This window comes from Aotus nancymaae, unplaced genomic scaffold (genome assembly GCF_030222135.1).
Source record: "Aotus nancymaae isolate 86718 unplaced genomic scaffold, 86718_ANA_hifiasm-v0.15.2.pri h1tg000016l, whole genome shotgun sequence".
NCBI lineage: Eukaryota > Metazoa > Chordata > Mammalia > Primates > Aotidae > Aotus > Aotus nancymaae.
The window spans coordinates 48,027,146-48,048,696 of record NW_026988428.1 but is presented as its reverse complement, the minus strand read 5'-3'; the positions used below and the strand labels follow the sequence as shown (position 1 = coordinate 48,048,696).

At 44.2% G+C, this 21,551-nt stretch overlaps 1 protein-coding gene and 1 pseudogene across 1 annotated transcript in view; both read right to left on the bottom strand.

Moving 5' to 3' along the window:
- The window catches only part of RASSF3 (Ras association domain family member 3), a 194,685-nt gene that overhangs the window by 155,049 nt on the left and 18,085 nt on the right, over nucleotides 1–21,551 (bottom strand). Inside the window, exon 2 of the mRNA XM_012444929.3 lies at nucleotides 9,747–9,871. Within this exon, the coding sequence (XP_012300352.2) occupies nucleotides 9,747–9,871 (125 nt within the window). The remainder of the gene's footprint in view (nucleotides 1–9,746; nucleotides 9,872–21,551) is intronic.
- LOC105712012 (serine/threonine-protein kinase DCLK1-like) lies at nucleotides 6,285–7,670 on the bottom strand (annotated as a pseudogene).

Genomic DNA, 21,551 nt, shown 5'->3' with positions numbered 1-21,551 from the left:
GCCCAGCCTCCTTTTTCTTTTCTTTTTTGTTTTGGTGATGGATTCTTGCTCTGTTGCCAGACTGGAGTGCAGTGCCACAGTCTTGGCTCACTGCAACCTCCGCCTCCTGGGTTCAAGCGATTCTCCTGCTTCAGTCTTCTGAGTAGCTTGGATTACAGGTGTGCACTACCACACCTGGATAATTTTGGTATTTTTAGTAGAGATGGGGTTTTGTCATGTCAGCCAGGCTGGTCTCGAGCTCCTGACCTCAGGTGATCCACCCACCTTGGCCTCCCACAGTGCTGGGATTACAGGCATGAGCCATCATACCTGGCCATCTCTTTTTTCTTTTCTTTTCTTCTTTTCATTTTCTTTTTTTCTTTTCTTCTCTTTTCTTTCCCTCCCCTCCCCTCCCCTCTCCTCCTCTCACCTCTCCTCATCTCTCTCTTCTCTTCTCCCCTTCTTTCCCCCTTCTCTTGTTTCCTTTCCCTTTCTGTTTTTCCCTTACATCTTAAATTTATTGAGGAAAAATTTACACGAAATACAATTCATTCTTCTTTCTTTCTTTCCTCATTTTTAAAGCAAGGATTTATCTCCTCTGGATTCTCAGCAGGAAAAGAGAAAAAAGAGGGCAGGAAGATCTTTAATGGAGTTGGGAAGACGGGGCTGAGCCTCTAGATGAAATATCTGCGTTATTTCTTCTTTTGTAAAATCTCTTAACTTCGGTAAACCTTAATCTCCTCCCTCATCAGTAAAAGTGGGAATAATAATATCTTGATAGACTTGTGGAAAGTATGAAATGAAAGAATATCTGACAGACACAAAGAAGCTTAATGCATGTTAACAATAAATGATATCGATATGATGATGTCTAAACCTTGGGACAGTGCAGGGAGTGCTCAGAAACACAAGCAGTCGTTAGATGTATGTTTTGTTTTGAATCCGTGGATAAGACACCGCCATATAGGAGTCAGTGCTAGAGCTCCCTCTAGTGGCTTTGCTGTCACAAACACAACCAACTACTGTATCCTACCTACCTCTGCTTACCGGGCCTTGCTGCAGGTGCCTTCATCAGAAAGTTTGACCATTGACTCCTAATGATTAAAAACAATTCCCCAGGTGTGAAGTTGAACTGTATGAAATTAGCTGGTATTGAACCTTTATTGACAGAAATGGCAACTTTATGTCATTGAATCTAATAATTGCTGCTATCACTAAACATCTGAGTGTGTAAAGTGCTAAATCAGTTACGAAGGAAACAACATACAGCAAAGGAAGCAAAGTGCACAATGACTTTAAGAATGATTTTGTGGCCTCTAGGATCTTTTTTTTTTTTTTTTTGAGACGAAGTCTTGCTCTGTTGCCAGGACGGAGTGCCGTTGCACGATCTCGGCTCACTGCAACTTCTGCCTCCCAGGTTCAAGCAATTCTCCTGCCTCAGACTCGCAAGTAGCTGGGATGTGCGCCACCGTACCCAGCTAATTTTTGTATTTTTAGTAGAGATGGGGTTTCACTATATTGGCCAGCATGGTCTCCATCACTTGACCTTGTGATCCGCCCACCTCAGCCTCACAAATTGCTGGGATTACAGGTGTGAGCCACCATGCCTGGCGGACCTTTTTATTAGCTTTCAAAATTTAAAAATATTTTTTAGAGATACGGTCTTGCTATTGTCCAGGCAGTTCTCAAATTTCTGGGTTCAAGTGATCCTCCCAGAGTGTTGGGATTACAGGTCAGAGCCACTGCACCAGGCCTTCTGTAGGACCTAGAACTGGCAGCAGAATGGTCTGTCTCCCCACATTTAGTTAAACCCCTCAGGGATTTTAATATTAGTGCTGTTTTCCTTATTTCCGATGTCCCTTCTGTCACCTTCGCCCTATGTCCCCACCTTACCCCAATTAGACATTCAAGTGTTGCTGGGCTACCGTGCCTCCCTTTTCGGGGAGTTCACTCAGACCTTCTGGGAAAGGATTCATTCTCAGGGCCTTGAGGACAATTGATTGTGAAGTCCACACCCTCTGCAAAGACCAGATCGAGGGCTCACAAATATTACTAACCTCTGAGTCTTAACTTCATTAATTACAATTTGAAAATTGGAACAGGTCAAACAACTTAATCATTCCCTCACCCTGCCCACCAAACCTTAAGATACTAAGCCCTTTCCAATGGAATTTTAAAATGGATTTAAAATTTAAAGATGTTAGATGGAATACATTACTCAAGAGACTATGGGTGAATCTCTATAGTGAGGTAAGCTTGCTTGTGAACTGCTGGCAAGGGTGTAAACTGGTACAAACTTCCTGTTAAAGAGTTTGGCAGTAAGCATCTGTCAGGTCTCCATATGCAAGCCTGGAGCCTGAAAGTCTGAAGTCCTGTCTGCCTCTGCTGATCATCTCCCCCCATCCCCGCATTCCCCCATTCACCATTGTCCCTAATTGCCCAGGGGAGCTTCCCTGGACAAGCCCCTCACCCAACCCTGCCATCTTAACTGTTATTATGATAATGTGAATACTCCTCACCCTACCCTACCATCTTAATTACTCGTATCCCACCTGCCATTGTAACTGAACTTACAGTAATGTATACTCCTTGCCCCTACCCCCACCACTGTAACTGACCTTACTCTGTAACTTTCCACTGCCCACCCCAAACCTGTAAAACCAACCCCTATCCCACCGCCCTTTGCTAACGTCTTAGCCCACCTGTACCCAGGTGAATAAACAGCCATGTTGCTCACACAAAGCCTGTTTGGGGGGTCTCCTCATTCAACGCACTCGTTTTTAATAGTATCCAGGGCTATTAAAGCTCTTCACTGATAAATCCTCCCCATATTTGTATTAAGGAAACAAGAAGAAATATAGGGGAAAAAAAATTTTTTTTTTGAGACAGAGTTTTACTCTTGTTGCCCAGGCTGGAGTGCAATGGCACGACCTTGGCTCACCGCAACCTCCGCCTCCTGGGTTCAAGTGATTCTCCTGCCTTAACCTCCTGAGTAGCTGGGATTACAGACATGTGCCACCACGCCTGGCTAATTTTGTATTTTTAGTAGAGACGGGGTTTTGCCATGTTGGTCAGGCTGGTCTCAAACTCCTGACCTCAGGTGATCCGCCCGCCTCAGCCTCCCAAAGTGCTGGGATTACAGGCATGAGCAACCATGCCTGGACGGAAAAGATTTTCATACAAAGATGTTGTAGCTTCATTTTCAACAGTAAGAAACAGCACCAAAAGAAGTAAAATTGTTGGCCGGGTGCTGTGGCTCCTGGCACTTTGGGAGGCCAAGGCAGGAGTATAGCTTGAGCCCAGGAGTTTGAGACCAGCCTGACCAACACGGTGAGACCCCCATCTCTAAAAAATATAAAAATAAAAAATAAATAAAATAAACTAGCTGGGCATGATGGTCCCTGCCTGTGGTTCAGTTACTTGGGAGGCTGAGGATCCCTTGAGCCCAGGAGGTAAAGATTACAGTGAGCTGTGATCTCACCACTGCACTCCAGCCTGGGCGACAGAGTGAGACCCTGTCTCAAAATAGATAAATAAAATACAATTAAAAAATTTTAAAAGATAAGAAGAATTGCTAAATCCAATATGAAGTATAAATATTACACCTTAGATCTCATGTTTTCAGAGAATATAGTGTGACAAGGAACATGGTCACATTGTAAGGAAGGCTGAGGACATATCTATGTATCTACCCAAATACTGACTTCCAGTTTTATGAAGAAATACGTATGAACAACGGACACTGAAAAAAGAGAGGAATGAAAAACACTAAAATACTAAGGGCAATTATCTCTGGGTGGTGAGATTATAAGCAATTTTAATGTCTTTCTTAAACCTTTTTACGTTTTCCATGGTTTCTATAATAAGCATACATTCTTTTCTCCCCCCACCGCCGCATGATTTTCATAATCACAAAAAGGTATGCAATGCAACAGCAATTTAATCCTGAATCAAGGTTGTAGGGGGGGAAGAAATTTGATTTGAAAAGTCAGTCAAATTTGAGTTTCATCTTCTTCATAGTATTGAATTTAGAAACTGAATACCAGGTTTCATCAAACTCTAAAGCTGATAAATAACTAAATATGTTTTAAAATATTTTATAGTTGAAAAGTGCTCTCCAGCAATTGACCTCTCTCCCTCCCTCCTTTCTCCCTCTTTCTCTTTCTTTCTCTTTCTTTCTTTCCTTCTCTTTTTTTCTCTTTCTCTCTTTCACAGAGTCTCAATTTCAGTTCACTGCAACCTCCACCTCCCAGGTTCAAGCAATTCTCCTGCCTCAGCCTCCTGAGTAACTGGGACTACAGGTGCATGCCATCACGCCCAGCTTTTTAGTAGAGACGGCGTTTCACCTTGTTGGCCAGGATGGTCTCCAGCTCTTGACCTCGTGATCCATGCGCCTCGGCCTCCCAAAGTGCTGGGGATTACAGGTGTGAGCCATCATGCCTGGCCTCCTTTTTTTTTTTTTTTTTTGAGACTAAGTCTCATTCTGTCACCCAGCCTGGAAGACACTGGCGTGATTTCAGCTCACTACAACCTGAGTAGCAGGGATTACAGGTGTGTGCCACCACACTAGGCTCATTTTTGTATTTTTAGTAGACATGGTCTCAAATTCCTGGGCTCAAGCAATCCACATGCCTCGGCTTCCCAAAGTGCTGGGATTACAGGGGTGAGCCACCACACCTGGCCCCAACAATCTTTCAGTGTTCTCTCCATATCAAAAGGCGGGAGCAAACTAAGAGTGAGGGACTATTTTTTTGGTTCTTGGCAAAATTCTATAGCTTCTAGGAGATTCTGCTTGAACAGTTCTTTTCAAGGACCAAATTGAAACCTCTCTGAAGTTTATCGCTCTATTAGGGCTTGAAGCCAACCACACTGGGGAGTATAATTGGGTTGAGAGAGCTCCTAACATAATCAGCTGATACACATTTCCTAAAGGCGAAAATCCTGGGTCTTGAGATATTGCCAAGATTTAGAATTCTGTTAATGACTTGAGAACCATTGCATTTATCATTCAGCACCTTTAAAGCCAATAAGAAAAAAAGCTAAGTGCAGTATCAAATCAATTCACAAGAGTAGACTGATTTGATAGACTATTAAAACAATGTATTATAGCACCACACGTTGGGTATGCAAAAATATTCAGGAAATAATTTAATGCTTATGATCCCTTATGAGGTACATATCAATATCACCTACATGTATACACAGGAAATTATGTGCTAGAGTGGCATTCTTTCTTCTTCTTCTTTGAGGCAGGGTCTCACTCTGTCACCCAGGCAGGAGTGTCATGGTGACGAAGGACCCCCAAGCATCTAAGACCACCTCCCCCTTGACCTCCACACTGCATTTCAATATAAGAAAAGGCTGGCTAACTGGCACCTCGTAAATTACCCTCCTATCGACAGCAGGTGTGGTATGGGGAATCTCTCCGGAAGACATCGTTTTTACTTAAACAAGATCAAACCCCACCCCATTCCTCCTCCATCAACCAAGACCCTTTCATATGTGATTTCTAAAACTGTAAACCCAAGACCCTTTCACTTGTAATTTCTAAGACGGTAAACCTAAGATTCTTTCATGTGTAATATCTAGAGTGTAAGCCTATATAAAGGCAGAGCTTCTCTTAGTTAGGCAAGCTTGGCGGTTAGACAAATTGTTGCCTCGTTCCTGGGCCATAACAAAACCTCTTCCTTCCTAGTTCAGTGTCCGAGAGGTCTGTTCCTCGCGACCGATCCCGCTTCAGTGGTGTGATCATGCAGCCTCAACCTCCCGGGCTTAAGAGATCTTCCTGCCTCATTTAAAAATTTTTTGTAGAGATGAGGTCTCACTATATTGCTGCGTCTGGTCTCAAACTCCTGGGCTCAAGTGATCTTCCCACCTTGGCCTCCCAAAGTGCCAGGATTACAGGCATGAGCCATTGTGGCCTGCCAAGAGGAGCATTCTTAAATGAGGGGATTGTCACTCTAATCTAGAATATTTTTTTTTCCAGAGGGTTAACAAGTGCTATATTAGATACTGCAGATCCTAGCTTGACTGATGAAAACATTCATTGCTTCTAAGTTTAAAAAAAAAAAAATTGCAAATTGGCCTTAACCCTTTGAGGACTCTATTAGCAGCAAATAACCATCTTCGCAAACACCATGTGTCATCTCATTCAGTAAAGGGAAACCGCTACAAAGATACCTGAAAACACTTTCAGTTCTGCCATTCAAGCATTGAGTGCTAGATAGATGAGATGAAACTGTTTTACACAAATTTGGGGGAAAAAATCTCAGAGTCTCAAAGGGTTAAGCTAGGACTTTGAGTAAAAGGGTCTTATTAAAAGGGCGAGTTAGGGGAGCGAACAGTCTTGGAGGAGCTTGGGGAGTAGTCTTCCGATTCCGAGTTGAGTTCGGGAGGAGCTGGCTGCCCCTTGTACCGGCTCCTCACGTCCTGGTTGCGTCTTCGTCGGAAAACCTGCCTCTCCTTATCAAGAGCGGTGGTTGCTATGAAACTCCAGCTGCTGTGCTATTCGGCTTGGGGCCTTTGTTGAAATGCTTCTTTATCTTTCCAGCTACTGACAGCTGATGTTCATTTTCTGGGAGGCCATCATCATTAACCCAGGGATGCTCAAGGACTTGAACAGCAGAAAATCGCTGATCTACATCAACCAGCAGCATCATGGTAATGAGCTCCTTTGCAGAATCGGAAACATTATCCCAATATGGAGAAGGAAAGTCCACTTGCCCCATCAAAATCTGATCAAAAAGCACCTCCTGGTCATCACCACTTCCATGGAATGGAGGGAAACCACATAGCAGGATGTAAGTGATTACACCAGCTGCTCAGATGTCCACCTTGAGGCCATATCCAATCTCTGCAATGATTTCTGGAGCCTCGTAGGTTGGGGTGCCACAGACTGTGTACAGGGGCCCGTCTACAATGGTGGCCAGTCCAAAGTCACCCAGCTTCAGTGATTTGCTGCCATCTTGGTGCTCATACACCAGCAGGTTCTCTGGCTTGATATCCTGGTGGACGATGTTCAGGCTATGCAGGTATTTGATGGCGCTGGCTAGGTTGTACAGCATCCCACTGGCATCTCTCTCGGTGTATTTGTTAGTGGAAGTAATGGCATCAAAAATGTCTCCCCCCTTTACTAATTCCATGACAAGGTACAGTTCAGTTGGCACATCCATCTCCTCAATCAGAAGAACGATATTGGGATGCTTCATCTTTCTTTAAATAGATATTTCGTTCTGGATCATGTGCTCTTTGCCTCGACATTTGCTTTACTTGATAATTTTCAAAGCATACTCTCTAGCAGTCGATCTTTCTACACATTCCTTGACCACAGCAAAATTTCCATCCCCTATTGTTCTTCCGACTTTATATCGTTCTGTGATCGTAGCTGGAATCTGGAAGCCTTCCTCCAACACTTCTCCAGGGCCGTCGTTCTCATCCATTGAGCTGCAGACTTTGGTGGATGCAAGTGAAGTACAGGAGCCGCCATGCTGAGAGCTCCTCTGCTTCCACAGGCTTCCTGGGCTGGTGGGTGATGGGCTTGGTGACTTGCCTGAGCGCAGATTAGAGGGCTGACTACCAGGGGTTCCATTAACGTCTATGAGTTCTAACATGGACACAGTCTTAGTGTTGGACCTGACAACAGCAAGGGCGGAATCCCTTCTCAGCACTAAGCCAAGCACCCGCGGAAACGGGAAACGGTTGGATGAGTTTTCTTAATCTAGAATAATTTTATGCTCAGCCTGTTGGGAAGCCTTCTTTCACATGATCTGTATAATCCTGTCTATCAAACCAAATCTGGAGTTCCCCAAGACATCAATGTCTGAATCTTAAATTCTATAATTTTATAAGAATTGAACTAAAAAAAATCAAAATACTTTATCATTTTCTAAAATTTTTAGAGCCACATCAGAGAGCTCAGGATTACTTTTGCAAAATCATTATAAGAAAATAATATAAGTTACTCAAATGTCAGTAGTTCAGGTACCTTTTGAGAAACGTGGCAAAGCATTTGTTTAAACCTTACACTTGAACTCTACATTTTTTTTTCCAAGCCAAACAAGCGTATATTTGTTCTCCCTGGAGCTTCTCATAATACCTCTATTATCCCTGCTGCTCTCTCCAAAGTTATCCTATTAAATTACACGCTGCATCCCCACTCCAAGCTTTTCTTCCTGACATGGAGGCATTTTCTTAAGTTAATTTTGAGGCTGGTACAACTTTGCAGAAACTCCAATCAGCTCCAGTTGTAAACTTCACATCAGATACTACTTAAAATGAAGCCATCAGTCTGCCAGAAAAGCCATTATTCATGCCCTCTACAGATTCCCCATTAGCTTCCTGTGTCCCTGCCAAGTGTAATTGAGTTGAATGGGAATTTAGCATATGTGAACCACACACGCTGAACAAACTCTTCAAAACAGCTATTACTGTTCTGATCAAGAGTTAACTTTGTTAGGGAAACACAAGTGGCAAAACCATGTATTTGCTCTTTTGTACTCAGCATTGGTCAGCGGGTAGTGGAGAATCAGCCTCTTGGCCCAAACTAAAAAACAGCTTCATTCACATATGCAGGAAGGATGAATACTGCTGCCCAATTTTGGTAATTCTATCCACACATGCCAGTGAGCTCCCAGAAGCTGATGAGATGCTCAGATAATTTAATGCAAGTGCCCCCAAGCCTTTGAAAAAATAACCTACATTTTTTTTTTTTTTTGAGACAGGGTCTCACTGTGTTGCCCAGGCTGAAGTGCGGTGGTGTGATCACAGCTCACTGCAGCCTTAACCTTGCCCACTCAAGTGATTCTGCCAGCACAGCCTCCCAAGTAGTTGGGACCACAGGTGCAGACCACCATGCCCCACTAAGTTTTGTATTTTGAAGAGAAGAGGTTTTGCCATGTTGCCCAGGCTTGTCTTGAACCCTTGGCCTTAAGTAATCCACCCACCTCAGCCTCCCAAAGTGTTGGGATTACAGGCATGAGCCACTATGCTTGGCCAAAAGAAAATAGCCTACCTCTTTTGTCTTTTTTTTTTTTTTTGAGATGGAGTCTCATTCTGTTGCCCAGGCTGGAGTGCAGTGGTGGGATCTAGGCTCATTGCAACCTCTGCCTGCCAGGTTCAAGCAATTCTCTTGCCTCAGCCTCCCGAGTAGCTGAGACTATAGGCATGTGCCACTACGCCTGGCTAATTTTTTGTATTTTTAGTAGAGATGGGGTTTCACCATGTTAGCCAGGATGGCCTCCACCTCTGGGGCTTATGTGATCCTCCTGCCTCAGCCTCCTGAGTAGCTGGGACCACAGGCGCATGCCACCATACCTAATTTATTTTTATTTTTATTTTTTGTAGAGCTGGGGGTCTCACCATGTTGCCCACTTGGCTCGAACTCCTACACGCTCAGGTTCTTTATCAGATTAAAAAAAAATTGACACACACATTTACATTTCACGTCCTATTTTCTGCAGCAGGAAGTATGTCTGTCAACAAGATTGCATCCTGAATGTGACATCAAGCAGATGAAAGCCTCATATCTTATGACAAATCTGTCAGATAAAACTGATATACTCTATCTTCTTGTTTTAAAAATTATAACCCAAGGTTAAGCTTCAGATACAACAGGAGGTAAGGAGCGAAGCAATGGCAATGAATGAACCTGAGTTCCATCCTCTGAAGATACATACGTAAGCCATGGAGATAAAAAAGACTGTTCTATGGGGTATGAGTGATGGGACTGACCGAAACGCGTGATGCCAACAAGCACCAATAGTGCCTACCTGACTGTTGTTTTTGCTTGAATGTCTTACTTCAGAAGTCAGTATGCAGCTTGATACTTTCCCATTTTGTGGGTAATCCAGATGCACCAGGTCTCGGCAGTGAGCATGACATATGTATTTACCCTCTGAAAGAGAAAGCACATTAGGTTCCCGGTTAGATCTACGCTGTTCTCTGTTCTTCTGACAGGCTGAGAAAAATGTAACCGCCTCCTCTACTCAAAAAGCCAGCATCCAACCTGGAGTAATAAAAATGAATTTGTGTAGGGCCCATCTGTTCACAATGCAGAGCCATTTAAACCTAGACTATCTTGGCCTCCTCTGAAATTCAATCACAGTATCACAGAATATCTTTCACAAAGACAGGAGATTAAGCTACGATACATTTTTTTTATTTTTGCAATTTTTAAATTAAGACAACATTGGCTGGGCGCAGTGGCTCATGCCTGTAATCCCAGCACTTTGGGAGGGCAAGGCGAGCAGATTAATTGAGCCCAGGAGTTCAAGACCAGCCTGGGCAACATGGCAAAACCCTGACTCTGTTAAAAATACAAAAATCAGCCAGATATGGGGGTGGGTGCCTATAGTCTTAGCTACTTGGGAAGCTGAGGCAGGAGAATCACTTGAACCTGGGAGGTAGAGGTTCCCATGTGTAATCCCAAGGTTCTGGGATTATAGGCGTGAACCACCACATTGGCCTTACTTAGAAAAAAAAATTTCCAGCCTGGGGAACACGGCAAGACCTCATCTCTACAAAAAAATCTAAAAATTAGCCAGGCGTGGTGGCACACACCTATAGTCCTAGCTACTCCAGAGGCTGAGTTGGGAGGATTGCTTGAGCCCAGGAGGTTGGGGCTGCAGTGAGCTGTGTTCAACTACTGCACTCCAGCCTGGGCAACAGAGTGGGACCCTGTCACTAAACGCAGTGGTGCAATCATAGCTTACTGCAGCCTTGACCTTCTAGGCTCAAGTGATCCTCCTAACCCAAAGTGTTGAGATTATAGGCAAGAGCCACCATGCACAGCCTCACCTATCAAATATTCAAAATTCATATGTGTTGTAGCACATACCAGCTCTTCATTTCTTTTTACAGCTGAATAATAGTCCATTATCTGAATGTCACGCACTTTGTTTATTCTCTCATCTGTTGACGGCCATTTAGGCTGTTTCACTTTTTTTTTTTTTTTGGCTGTTATAAATAATAGCAAAACATTCATGGACAACTTTTTGTGTGAACATAATGTTTTCCATTTTCTTGGGTATATACCTTGGAGTGGGATTGCTGGGTCACATAGTAATTCTAAGTTTAACTTTTTGAGGAACCACCAAACTGTTTTCAAAGTAAATATTTTAAAAACATTTCTCTTAGCCACATTATAACACATAAATAAGAGCTGCCACAATTTTATTCACCAGCAAGTAGATTTCTCTCATCAAGAGTCTAGCAAGAGTCTAGTAATGGAACCCACTCAAGACAGGTCTAACATAATGACATTCTTAAGGAGCCTTCCTAGGAAGGAACTCCAATTGGCTTCAGTTGTAAACTTCGTATCAGATACTACTTAAAATGAAGCCATCAGTCTGCCAACTATCTTATCAGGCATGAGCCACCGTGCCCTGTCCCAATTTTAAAAAATATATACATAGAAAAAGGATAAGGATATGTGCCAATGATCAATTCCAATTATGTTTGGTTAAGATTACAGAGATTTTATGTTTTGTGGGTTTTTTTTGTGTTTTCTACAGAGCTCATGTAATTATTTTCTAATCAGAACAATATTATTTATAAAGCATAATAGTCATGATGGTGAGAATATTATAATTGTGAGAAATGGCATAGTCCTTAACTAAAAGGGTGGCAATTAGGGATGAAGATGGAAAGTCAAATTTGAAAGATGTCTTAAAAACTAGTGTTATGGGCTGAGTTGCGTGCCTCTAAATTTCAGATGTTGAAGTCCTAACCACCAGCATATCAACATGTGGCTGTATTTGGAGACAGAGCATTTAAAGAGGTAGTTAATGTGAAATGAGGTTATGTGGATGGGCCCTAATCTAATACAACTAGTGCTCTTACAAGAAGAGGAGACTAAGGCTGGCCACTGCAATCCCAACCCTTTGGGATGCTGATGTGGGAGAACTGCTTGAGGCCAGGAGTTTGAGACCAGCCTGGGAAACACAGGGAGAGATCCCATCTCTACAAAAAAAATAAAAAAATATTAGCTTAGCGTGAGGTCACACATCAGTAGTCCCAGCTATTTGGAAGGCTGATGTGGGAGGATTGCTTCAGCCTGGGATATTGAGGCTGCTGTGTACTGTGATCATGCCACTGTATTCCAGTCTGGGAGACAGAGTAATCTTGTCTCAAAAAAAAGAGGAGGAGACTAGGACACAGACAACACACAGGCCAAGACCAAGAGAAGGCCACGTGAGGACACAGCAAGAAGGTGGCCATCTGCAAGCCAAGAGCAGAGGTCTCAGAAGACACCGAATCTGCAGACATGTTGATCTGGGATTTCCAGCCTCCAGAACTAGGAGAAGATGATTTTCCGTTGTTTAAACCACCCCGTCTGTGGTACTTTGTTATGGCAGCCCTAGAAAATGAAGACAGCTAGTATTGTCAGGATTTTGATAAGGGAAGGGAGGACTCTAAGATAACTTCCAGGTTGCTTTTCTCAAGGTAAAGACACAGATGGGAAGGATTAAAGATTGAGTTCTGGGCAGTTTGAGCTTCAGATGTCAGTGGAACTGAGCAGAGATGTTGAGCAAGAAGTTGGAGCGTGAGTCTCAGGAGGGAGAGCTGAGACGGGGCTGGGAGATTGGGAGTCACTCAGCTTATTAAGTTGTATGGGAAGTCGAGGGTGTGACTAAGAGCTGTCTGAGAGAGGGTGACCTGTTCTTGGAAAGAGCACAGTTTGTGGGTCAAACAGACTGGCTTTGAATTCTGTCTCTACCTCTTTTTAGCTGTGAGACTTTGCCCCCATTACTATCCTACTCAGAACCTCAACTTACCGTTTATGAGACAGAGGGGATAGCAGGGCCTCTTTTGAGCCTTAAATGATGTACCATGGACCGGGCGCGGTGGCTCAAGCCTGTAATCCCAGCACTTTGGGAGGCCGAGGCGGTTGGATCATGAGGTCAAGAGATCGAGACCATCCTGGTCGACATGGTGAAACCCCGTCTCTACTAATACAAAAAATTAGCTGGGCACGGTGGCGCGTGCCTGTAGTCCCAGCTACTCAGGAGGCTGAGGCAGGAGAATTGCCTGAACCCAGGAGGCGGAGATTGCGGTGAGCCGAGATCGCGCCATTGCACTCTAGCCTGGATAACAAGAGCGAAACTCCGTCTCAAAAAAAAAAAAAAAAAAAAAAAAGATGTACCATGTTAAGTTCTAGAATGTTCTGAAGTTGGAGTTCACAAAAAGTGGAAGCTATTTCTATTTTAGTAAGAACTAGGACAAGGAGAGAATGCTGATCCTGAAGAGGTCCTCAGAGGAAGGTGAGCATTGAGGAGAACTGAGAAGGAAAATTCAGAGAGACGGGGGAGAAACAGGCAAGAGTGCGGGGGAAGGAAGTAAAGATCCAAGATGGCTTCAAGAAAACAACAGGTCGGCAACGTGATGTGCCGTAGAGACGTCGAGTAGACAAGCATGGAACACAGCACGGGTGACCGGGCCGTCAGGAAGTCTAGGGGCAAAGAGAACTCGCCTTGAAATAAATGAGAGGTAAGCGAGTGCGTTTGTAGGTGTAGGCCATTTCTTCAAAAAGTTTAACTGCGTTCTGCCAGGCAGTTGGGGGAGCAATAGGACTGGATCCTTCCTACAAAGAACAGAGATGTGACCACCAGCGATGTATTTTATTATTCCGTAAAACATAGACGTGATATCGAAAGGAAAAGGGCACTGAATCCCTCACCTGTCTGCTCGTCTTCTGTTGTCTACCCCAAAATAGAACTAGAACTGAAATCCTGTAGAACTCCTTATTTAAATTCAAATAGAATGGGATCTATGATTCATTTCAATTCCTTATTCCATATGCTTCTCCTTTGAAGACTACGCATCATTTTTTCTTTTTAAGTCCCAAGACTCTCCCTTCTTACTTGGGAAACAGAATAAAGTTATTATGTTATTATTTATGTGTGTCTGTGTGGTAATAAACCCAACACAGACAAACTGAATTAGAGAGCTGTGTGCTGGTCAACAGTATTCTAAGAGGGAATTCACTAACAATTCAGGAAACATTTATTCTTTTGATGCATTTTTGTTTCTCCATCATAATTATTTTTATCTCTACAATGTCAAGCCTACAGCAGGCCCACTATTTTCTTCTATTAAAAGCCTACTTTAAAAAAGTGAAAACAGGTGGGGCATGGTGGCTCACACCTGTAATCCCAGAACTTTGGGCGAGCAGATTACCTGAGCTTGGGAGTTCGAGATCAGCCTGACCAACATGGTGAAATCCTGTCTCTACTAAAAATACAAAATTACCCAGGCGTAGTGGTGCATGCTTGTAATCCCAACTACTTGGGAGGCTGAGGCAGGAGAATCACTTGAACCCAGGAGGCAGAGGTTGCAGTGAGCTGAGATGACGCCATTGGACTCCAGCCTCAGCAAGAAGAGTGAAACTCCATCTCAAAAAATAAAGTGAAAACAAAACCCATGCATGGCCAGGCACAGTGGCTCATGCCTGTAATTCCAGTACTTTGGGAGGTCAAGGTGAGAGGATTGCTTGAGCCCAGGAGTTTGAGACAAGCCTGGGCAACATGGAGGAACCCTGTCTCTACTAAAAAAATACAAAACATTAGCTGGTGTGGTGGCGTGTGCCTATAGTTTCAGCTACTCAGGAGGCTGAGGTGGGAAGATCACTCGAGTCTGGGAAGTTGAGGCTGTAGTGAGCCATGGTCGCACCACTGCACTCCAGCCTGGGTAACAGAGCAAGACTGTGTCTCCAAAAAAGAAAAAAAGGGGAGATATTTATCCCTTATTGTAAATGTTGTTTGTTTTGTTTTTCTTAGACACAGAGTCTCACTCCATCAGCTAAGCGGGAGTGCAGTGGCATGATTGCAGCCTTGAACTCCTGGCATGAGCCACAATGCTTGCCCATAACCGTAGTTAATAGAATGGAATACTCTTATATGGAACACCATTTTACAGGATTAGCACCGATTTATAAGACTAAAAGGAACTTTGGACTGCCATCTACTGAATGTCATCTACATTAAAAGGTACTCTTTTTTTTTTTTTTTTTTTTTTGAGACGGAGTTTTGCTCTTGTTACCCAGGCTGGAGTGCAATGGCGCAATCTGGGCTCACCGCAACCTCCGCCTCCAGGGTTCAGGCAATTCTCCTGCCTCAGCCTCCTGAGTAGCTGGGATTACAGGCACGCGCCACCATGCCCAGCTAATTTTTTGTATTTTTAGTAGAGACGGGGTTTCACCATGTTGAGCAGGATGGTCTCGATCTCTTGACCTCGTGATCCGCCCGCCTCGGCCTCCCAAAGTGCTGGGATTACAGGCGTGAGCCACCGCGCCCGGCCGGTACTCTTTTTTTAAATATATAAATATCTCGGAAATGGTCATACATCTTATCATCAATGGCACAACATGCTGAAATTGACAGCACTTTCCTTTCTTAGTGGTACATAAAGTGATGGTGTATGTCCCAATAGACGGTGCCTTAGAGATGAGGAAATATGGTAATGCTGTGCCTTACTGCCAGGCAAGCTATTCTAGAAATACAACTACTTACTGGTGTGGTAAGAGCCTCTAGATAACAGTAGTAAGATGGTCACGTGGCAAACACACAGCCTGGCAACATTTTCCATAGCTTAGCGTGAGGCAGGCACCTTACCACCCACACTAAGAAACAGGCAGGTCATGGCTTAAGATCAGGTAGATTTCCTCTCTGAGTCCATTCCACCCCTTCCCACCCTAAAAACACACACGGTCTCTCTCTGTCTAGTCTCACTTTCTCTCATACACACACATACACCTCTCCTTGTGAGCTCCCTCCTTTCTACTCCCAACCTTGCAGAGGTCCTTACTAGCCTTGGGGTTGGTCATTTATCAGCCACTGGTGAGAGTAAAGTGGGGAATCCCCTCTTTTACTTAATATTTATTTTCTTTTATTATTTTATTTTTGAGACAGGGTCTCAGTCTGTCACCCAGGCTAGAGTGCAGTGGCACGATCATGGCTCACTGCAGCCTCAAATTCCTGGGATCAAGCGATCTTCCTGCCTCAGGCTCCGTGGTAGCTGGGACCTTAAGTGCACACCACCATGCCTGGCTAGGGTTTGTTGTTGTTGTAGGGATTGGGTCTCCCTGTGTTGCCCAGGCTGTCTTTTCTTTTATTTTTTTGGAGACAGAGTTTGCTCTGTTGCCCAGGCTGGTTGTACAGTGGTACCGTGGTAGCTCCCTGCAGTCTTGAACTCCTGGGCTCAAGCAATCTTCCTGCCTCAGCCTTCCAACTGGCTGAGACTACAGATGCCCATCACCACATCCAGCTAATTAAAACAACATTTTTTTTTTAGAGATGGGGTCTTGCTATGTTCCCCAGGCTGGTCTCAAACTCAACAGCTCAAGTAATCCTCCCACCTCAGCCTCCCAAAGTGCTGAGATTACAGGCGTGAGCCACGTTGCCCCACCTTGATATTTAATTCCTGTTACGGTTTTATTTAGATTTTGTCAATAATAAAGATCTACCCATTTCCCGAAGCCGCAGGAAGCCCCAGGCTCTACCAAGCATTTTATAGGTGCTCTGCTGTTACCTGGGCACCTCCCACAATTCTCCTTCCAGGACTGCAAACCTGTATGCATTTTCTGTTGCTTCCTGAGAAAGACCTGGGAGCCATGGCTTTATCCTGAAAGTTCTTGAGTCTTTTTAGGAAGAATCTGAACTGCAAAACACATGTCCTTGATATTTATAACTGATCAAAATAACGCTGGCGTTAAGGTTACATCTGTTGGAAAATGAAACCTCCTGAGCTGTCCTGTAATAGAAAGAAGCTGCAGAGCCCTGTTTCTCCATCCTTTGTTTAACTCATGCAAAATTTGAAAGCACATTTGTCTACAAGAAATAAAGCTTACTTGTGAAATGGCTTATAAACAAACTCAGATGACAAGAAACCAAAATAGCAGGCCTGGCTGAAGCACTGATCCCTAGCTCTGAAAGCCAGCCGGGTCTTTCTGAAACATCAAAGGCACAAACAATTGAACCAACATGGGGACTGATTCTGCCCAGCAGCCCTGGTGCCCTCAGACCATCCAAAGCAAGCGTAACCTACCAGGTATGTGGGTTTTCTTCACCTGAAAGTTGATTTTGCCCGAGAGCTTATAAATCGCAGTTCCCATCTCCGAGCTTGGCCCTGCTGTGCAGCAGAGCACAGAGAGACAGCTGATGGTGACAGGCTGAGCCGTCCAGGCCTGGCTGACCTGCGTGACTCAGAGCCCACCAGGGAGCAGGCCCTCAGCCTCTCTTCATTCCCTGGCTTCATGTATTTTTCCAAGTGCCCATCAGCATGCTCAGCAACCCTGCTCACAGGGACTGTCAAACATTCACACCTGTGTCTGTAAGTCAAGTTAGAAGAGGCTGAGGGAGTATCTCCGAGACCGTAGTGTTGAATGGAGGTACCTGGGGAGGTGGTTAAGGCCTCTGGACCCAGACACTTTAGATGAGCTGTGTGACCTTTGCCAATGTATTTAACCTCTCTGTCCCTCCATTTGTTCTGTAAAATGAGGAAAATAATAGTTCCCATCTCACTGAGTTTGTTGTTGCTGTTGTTTTTGAGACAGTGTCTCCCTCTGTTGCCCAGGCTGGAGTGCAGTGGCATGATCTCAGCTCGCTGCAATCTTGACCTCCTAGGCTGAAGCAATCCTCCTATCTCAGCCTCCCAAGTAGCTGGGACCACAGGCAAGTGCCACCATGCCTGCCTACTTAAAAAACTTTTTTCAGACCCAGTGCAGTGGCTCACACCTGTAATCCCAGTGCTTTGGGAGGCCAAAGACCATACTGGACAACAGAAACCCTGTCTCTACTAAAATTACAAAAATTAGCTGGATGTGGTGGCACGCGCTTGTAGTCCCAGCTACTTGGGAGGCTGAGGCAGGAGAATCACTTGAACCCAGAAGGTGGATGTTGCAGTGAGCCGAGATTACACCACTGCACTCCAGCCTGGCAACAGAGCAAGACTCTGTCTTGAAAAAACAAAAAAAAGGCTGGATACAGTGGTGCATGCCTGTAATCTCAACACTTTGGGAGGCCGAGGCGGGTGGATCACAAAGTCAAGAGATTGAGACCAGCCAGGCTCGGTGGCTCATGCCTGTAATCCCAGCACTTTGGGAGGCCGAGGTGGGCGGACCACGAGGTCAGGAGATCGAGACCATCCTGGCCAACATGGTGAAACCCCGTCTCTACTAAAAATACAAAAAAAATTAGCTGGGCGTGGTGGCGCACCCCTGTAGTCCCAGCTACTCAGGAGACTGAGGCAGAAGAACAGCTTGAACCCAGAAGGCGGAGGTTGCAGTGAGCCGAGATTGCGCCACTGCACTCCAGCCTGGTGACAGAGCAAGACTCCATCTCAAAAAAAATATATTTTTTTTTTTTGGTAGAGATGAGGTCTTCCTGTGTTGCCCAGGTTGGTCTTGAACCCCTGGGCTTAAGCGATTCTCCCACCTTGGCCTCCCATAGTGCTAGAATTACAGACATGAGCCACCATGTCTAGCCCTCACTGAGTTGTGGTAAGTATGAAAAGTGCTTAGAATGTTACCCAGCACCATAGTAAGTGCTCTAAGAGGGTGAACCATTGACAGAAACCCTGGATGTTTCTTGTTCAGAAAATTTCCATTTATGAGCAGGGCTGCCGATATTTCCAAGAATACTAGGAAACTCCACTTCACATGATAGGTTAGATCACGATTCCCAGTGTTTGGAGGGAAGGCCTACTACAATGATAGTTAAGCATTAAGAGGGGAGGAGAGGCTGCTCTTTAACCAGGCATGTAAATAGGGCTGTTTTCTATTTGAACCTGCAGCCAGCAATCCATCCCCACAGAAGGCAGAGCCGCTCAGTGTCGTCCTTGCTTTGTGCTCAAACGCTTTCAAAGCATTCTCTCCCAGATGGCTGCCTTGTTAAAGGTTAGAAACCTACAGGTAGCTGTCTTTTCTTTCCCTGATCTCTCGCTTTTGTCGGCTATGAGGCATTTTTATCCCTTGGTGAAACCTTCTGAGGAAGACTGCATTGTTTTACTTTTCTGGTGTCCTGAGGCAGAGGAGAGTTGATTTCACCAAAGCCAGATGGTGTAGAGGGGAGGCCGTCAGGATTGGGTGCAAACCCTTCAGCAGCACAAAAATAGCATTTCTTATTTCTCAGCTGGCTCTGTCACTTACAAGCCCTGTGATCCGGGTTCTCACTTTTCACATCTCTAAAACAAAGGGGCGTTCCTAGAAGACCTCTAAGGTCCCTGTAAATTCTCTGCTTTCCTCTGAGGCCCTGAAATGTGTGTTTGCACCCCCTAGGGAGGAGAGAGGCCGTGGAATCACACAAAGCCACAGGCTAAACATGGCTCATCTTTCTAGAAAGGCAACATTATTTTTTATAGTAAAACAAAACTGGGGTGATTATGGAATGCAATTCAAAGTTCCCAAGGTTTTTAAAGAAAAAAGTGAGGGGCCGGGCGCGGTGGCTCAAGCCTGTAATCCCAGCACTTTGGGAGGCCGAGGTGGGTGGATCACGAGGTCAAGAGATTGAGACCATGCTGGTCAACATGGTGAAACCCCGTCTCTACTAAAAATACAAAAAATTAGCTGGGCATGGTGGCGTGTGCCTGTAATCCCAGCTACTCAGAAGGCTGAGGCAGGAGAATTGCCTGAACCCAGGAAGCGGAGGTTGCGGTGAGCCGAGATTGCGCCATTGCACTCCAGCCTGGGTAACAAGAGCAAAACTCCGTCTCAAAAGAAAAAAAAAAAAAAATACTAAGAAAAAAGTGAGATTAAAAAAATGTTCATTTTGGAAAAAATAGCGGTGATGGTGGCACAACACTGTGATTAACATTAATGTCACTGAATTGTAAAATTAAACGTGGCTAACATGGCAAATTTTATGTTATATATATATATATTTTTTAACCACAATAAAGAAAATTAAAAAGCCATGTTCAGGTAGACTAGAGAGTCTAGAAATAAACTCACACGTCCTTGGTCAACTGATTTTCAACAAAGGTAAAAAGGTAATTCAGTGGAAAAAGGATAATCCCCTTAAAAATGGTGCTGGGACAATTAGATATTCATATCCTTTTTGCATATTATTTAATCAACTTTGGTCCACACCCTGCACCATATATAAGGGTTAATTCAAAGTAGGTGCTAAGGCTAAATGTAAAACCTAAAGCTATACAATTTCTAGAAGAAAACATAGGAGGAAATTATTGTGATTTTGGGTTAGGCAAAGATTTTCCAGATAAGATGCCAAAAGTACAATTCATAGAAGAAAAAATTGATAAGCTAGACATCATCGAAATTAGGAACTTCTCTTCAAAGGATACAATTAAGAGAACAAAAAGACAAGACACTGAAAGTAAATATTTGCAGATCACATGTCTGATAGAGGAATATATCGAGAATCTAAAATTGGAAAGCAAGCAACCAAGTTAACAAATGGGCAAAATACGTATACAGACTTCACAAAAAAAAAAAAAAAATACAGACGGCAGGCCGGGCGCGGATTAAATGGACTTACAGCAAACGTCTATGCCTAGGTCTTAGAAATGCTGATTGGTCAGGCTTGGATACGTGTCCACCCATGGATCAGCTGCAAGTAAGGAATAAATGTCTCTCCAAGGAAAAGCAGGTATCTACTACATCTTCCATATTAACCCCTTAAAAACACTAATAATTAGCTTAATATGGTGCTAGTTTTATTTCCTGAAGACTTGATTTTTGGAAAGTAGTTGCATTTGTATTAAAGATACTTAGAATTGTGGACTCACATGATTAGAAAGAGCATCTAAGGTTTGACTACTCAGTTTAACAAGTTTTCTGTCTCCTAATATATTGAAGCTGTGGTTAAAAGCTACTTGTAGGCCAAGCGTGGTGGCTCATGCCTGTAATCCCAGCACTTTCGGAGGCCGAGGTGGGTGGATCACCTGAGGTCAGGAGTTTAGCCTGACTGACATGGTGAAACCCTGTCTCTACTAAAAAAATACAAAATTATCTGGGTGTGATGGTGGGCGCCTGTAATCCCAGCTACTCTGCAGAATCACTTGAACCTGGGAGGCATAGGTTGCAGTGAGCTGAGATTGTGCCACTGCACTCCAGCTTAGGCAACAAGAGTGAAACTCAGTCTCAAAAAAAAAAAAAAACTACTTGTATTTCATGGCATATGATCATTCAGTCTAGGGAAAGGCACCGTGAAGTAAAAATAAAAGCTACCTCTGCTGTATTAAGCATTTTCTCTAGTTAGTACTTAATTTTTTCAGCAGTCTATGAGAATGTTACAGATGAGGGAACTGAGGCTCCGAAAGGCTGAGTAACCAGCCCAAGGTCAAGCTTGTGAGTGGTGAGGAGGGTTAGAACCCAGGCCCATCTGATGCTAAAGCTTGTTCTCTCAGCTGCTGTCATCCTCTGCAGACTCCTGTCTCCAGCATCATCAGTCACCTCGAGTCACAGCTGTGGGGCGCCTGGCACGTGGCACTGAGAGGGCTGGACCTTTTCAGCTTCACCTGCCCTGGGCACCATTATCCAGCGTCCACCCAGGGGCTGGAAGGGGTGAAATGAGGTGAACCTGTGCTTTCAAGGGCCTTTTCTGCTTAATGCTAAAGGG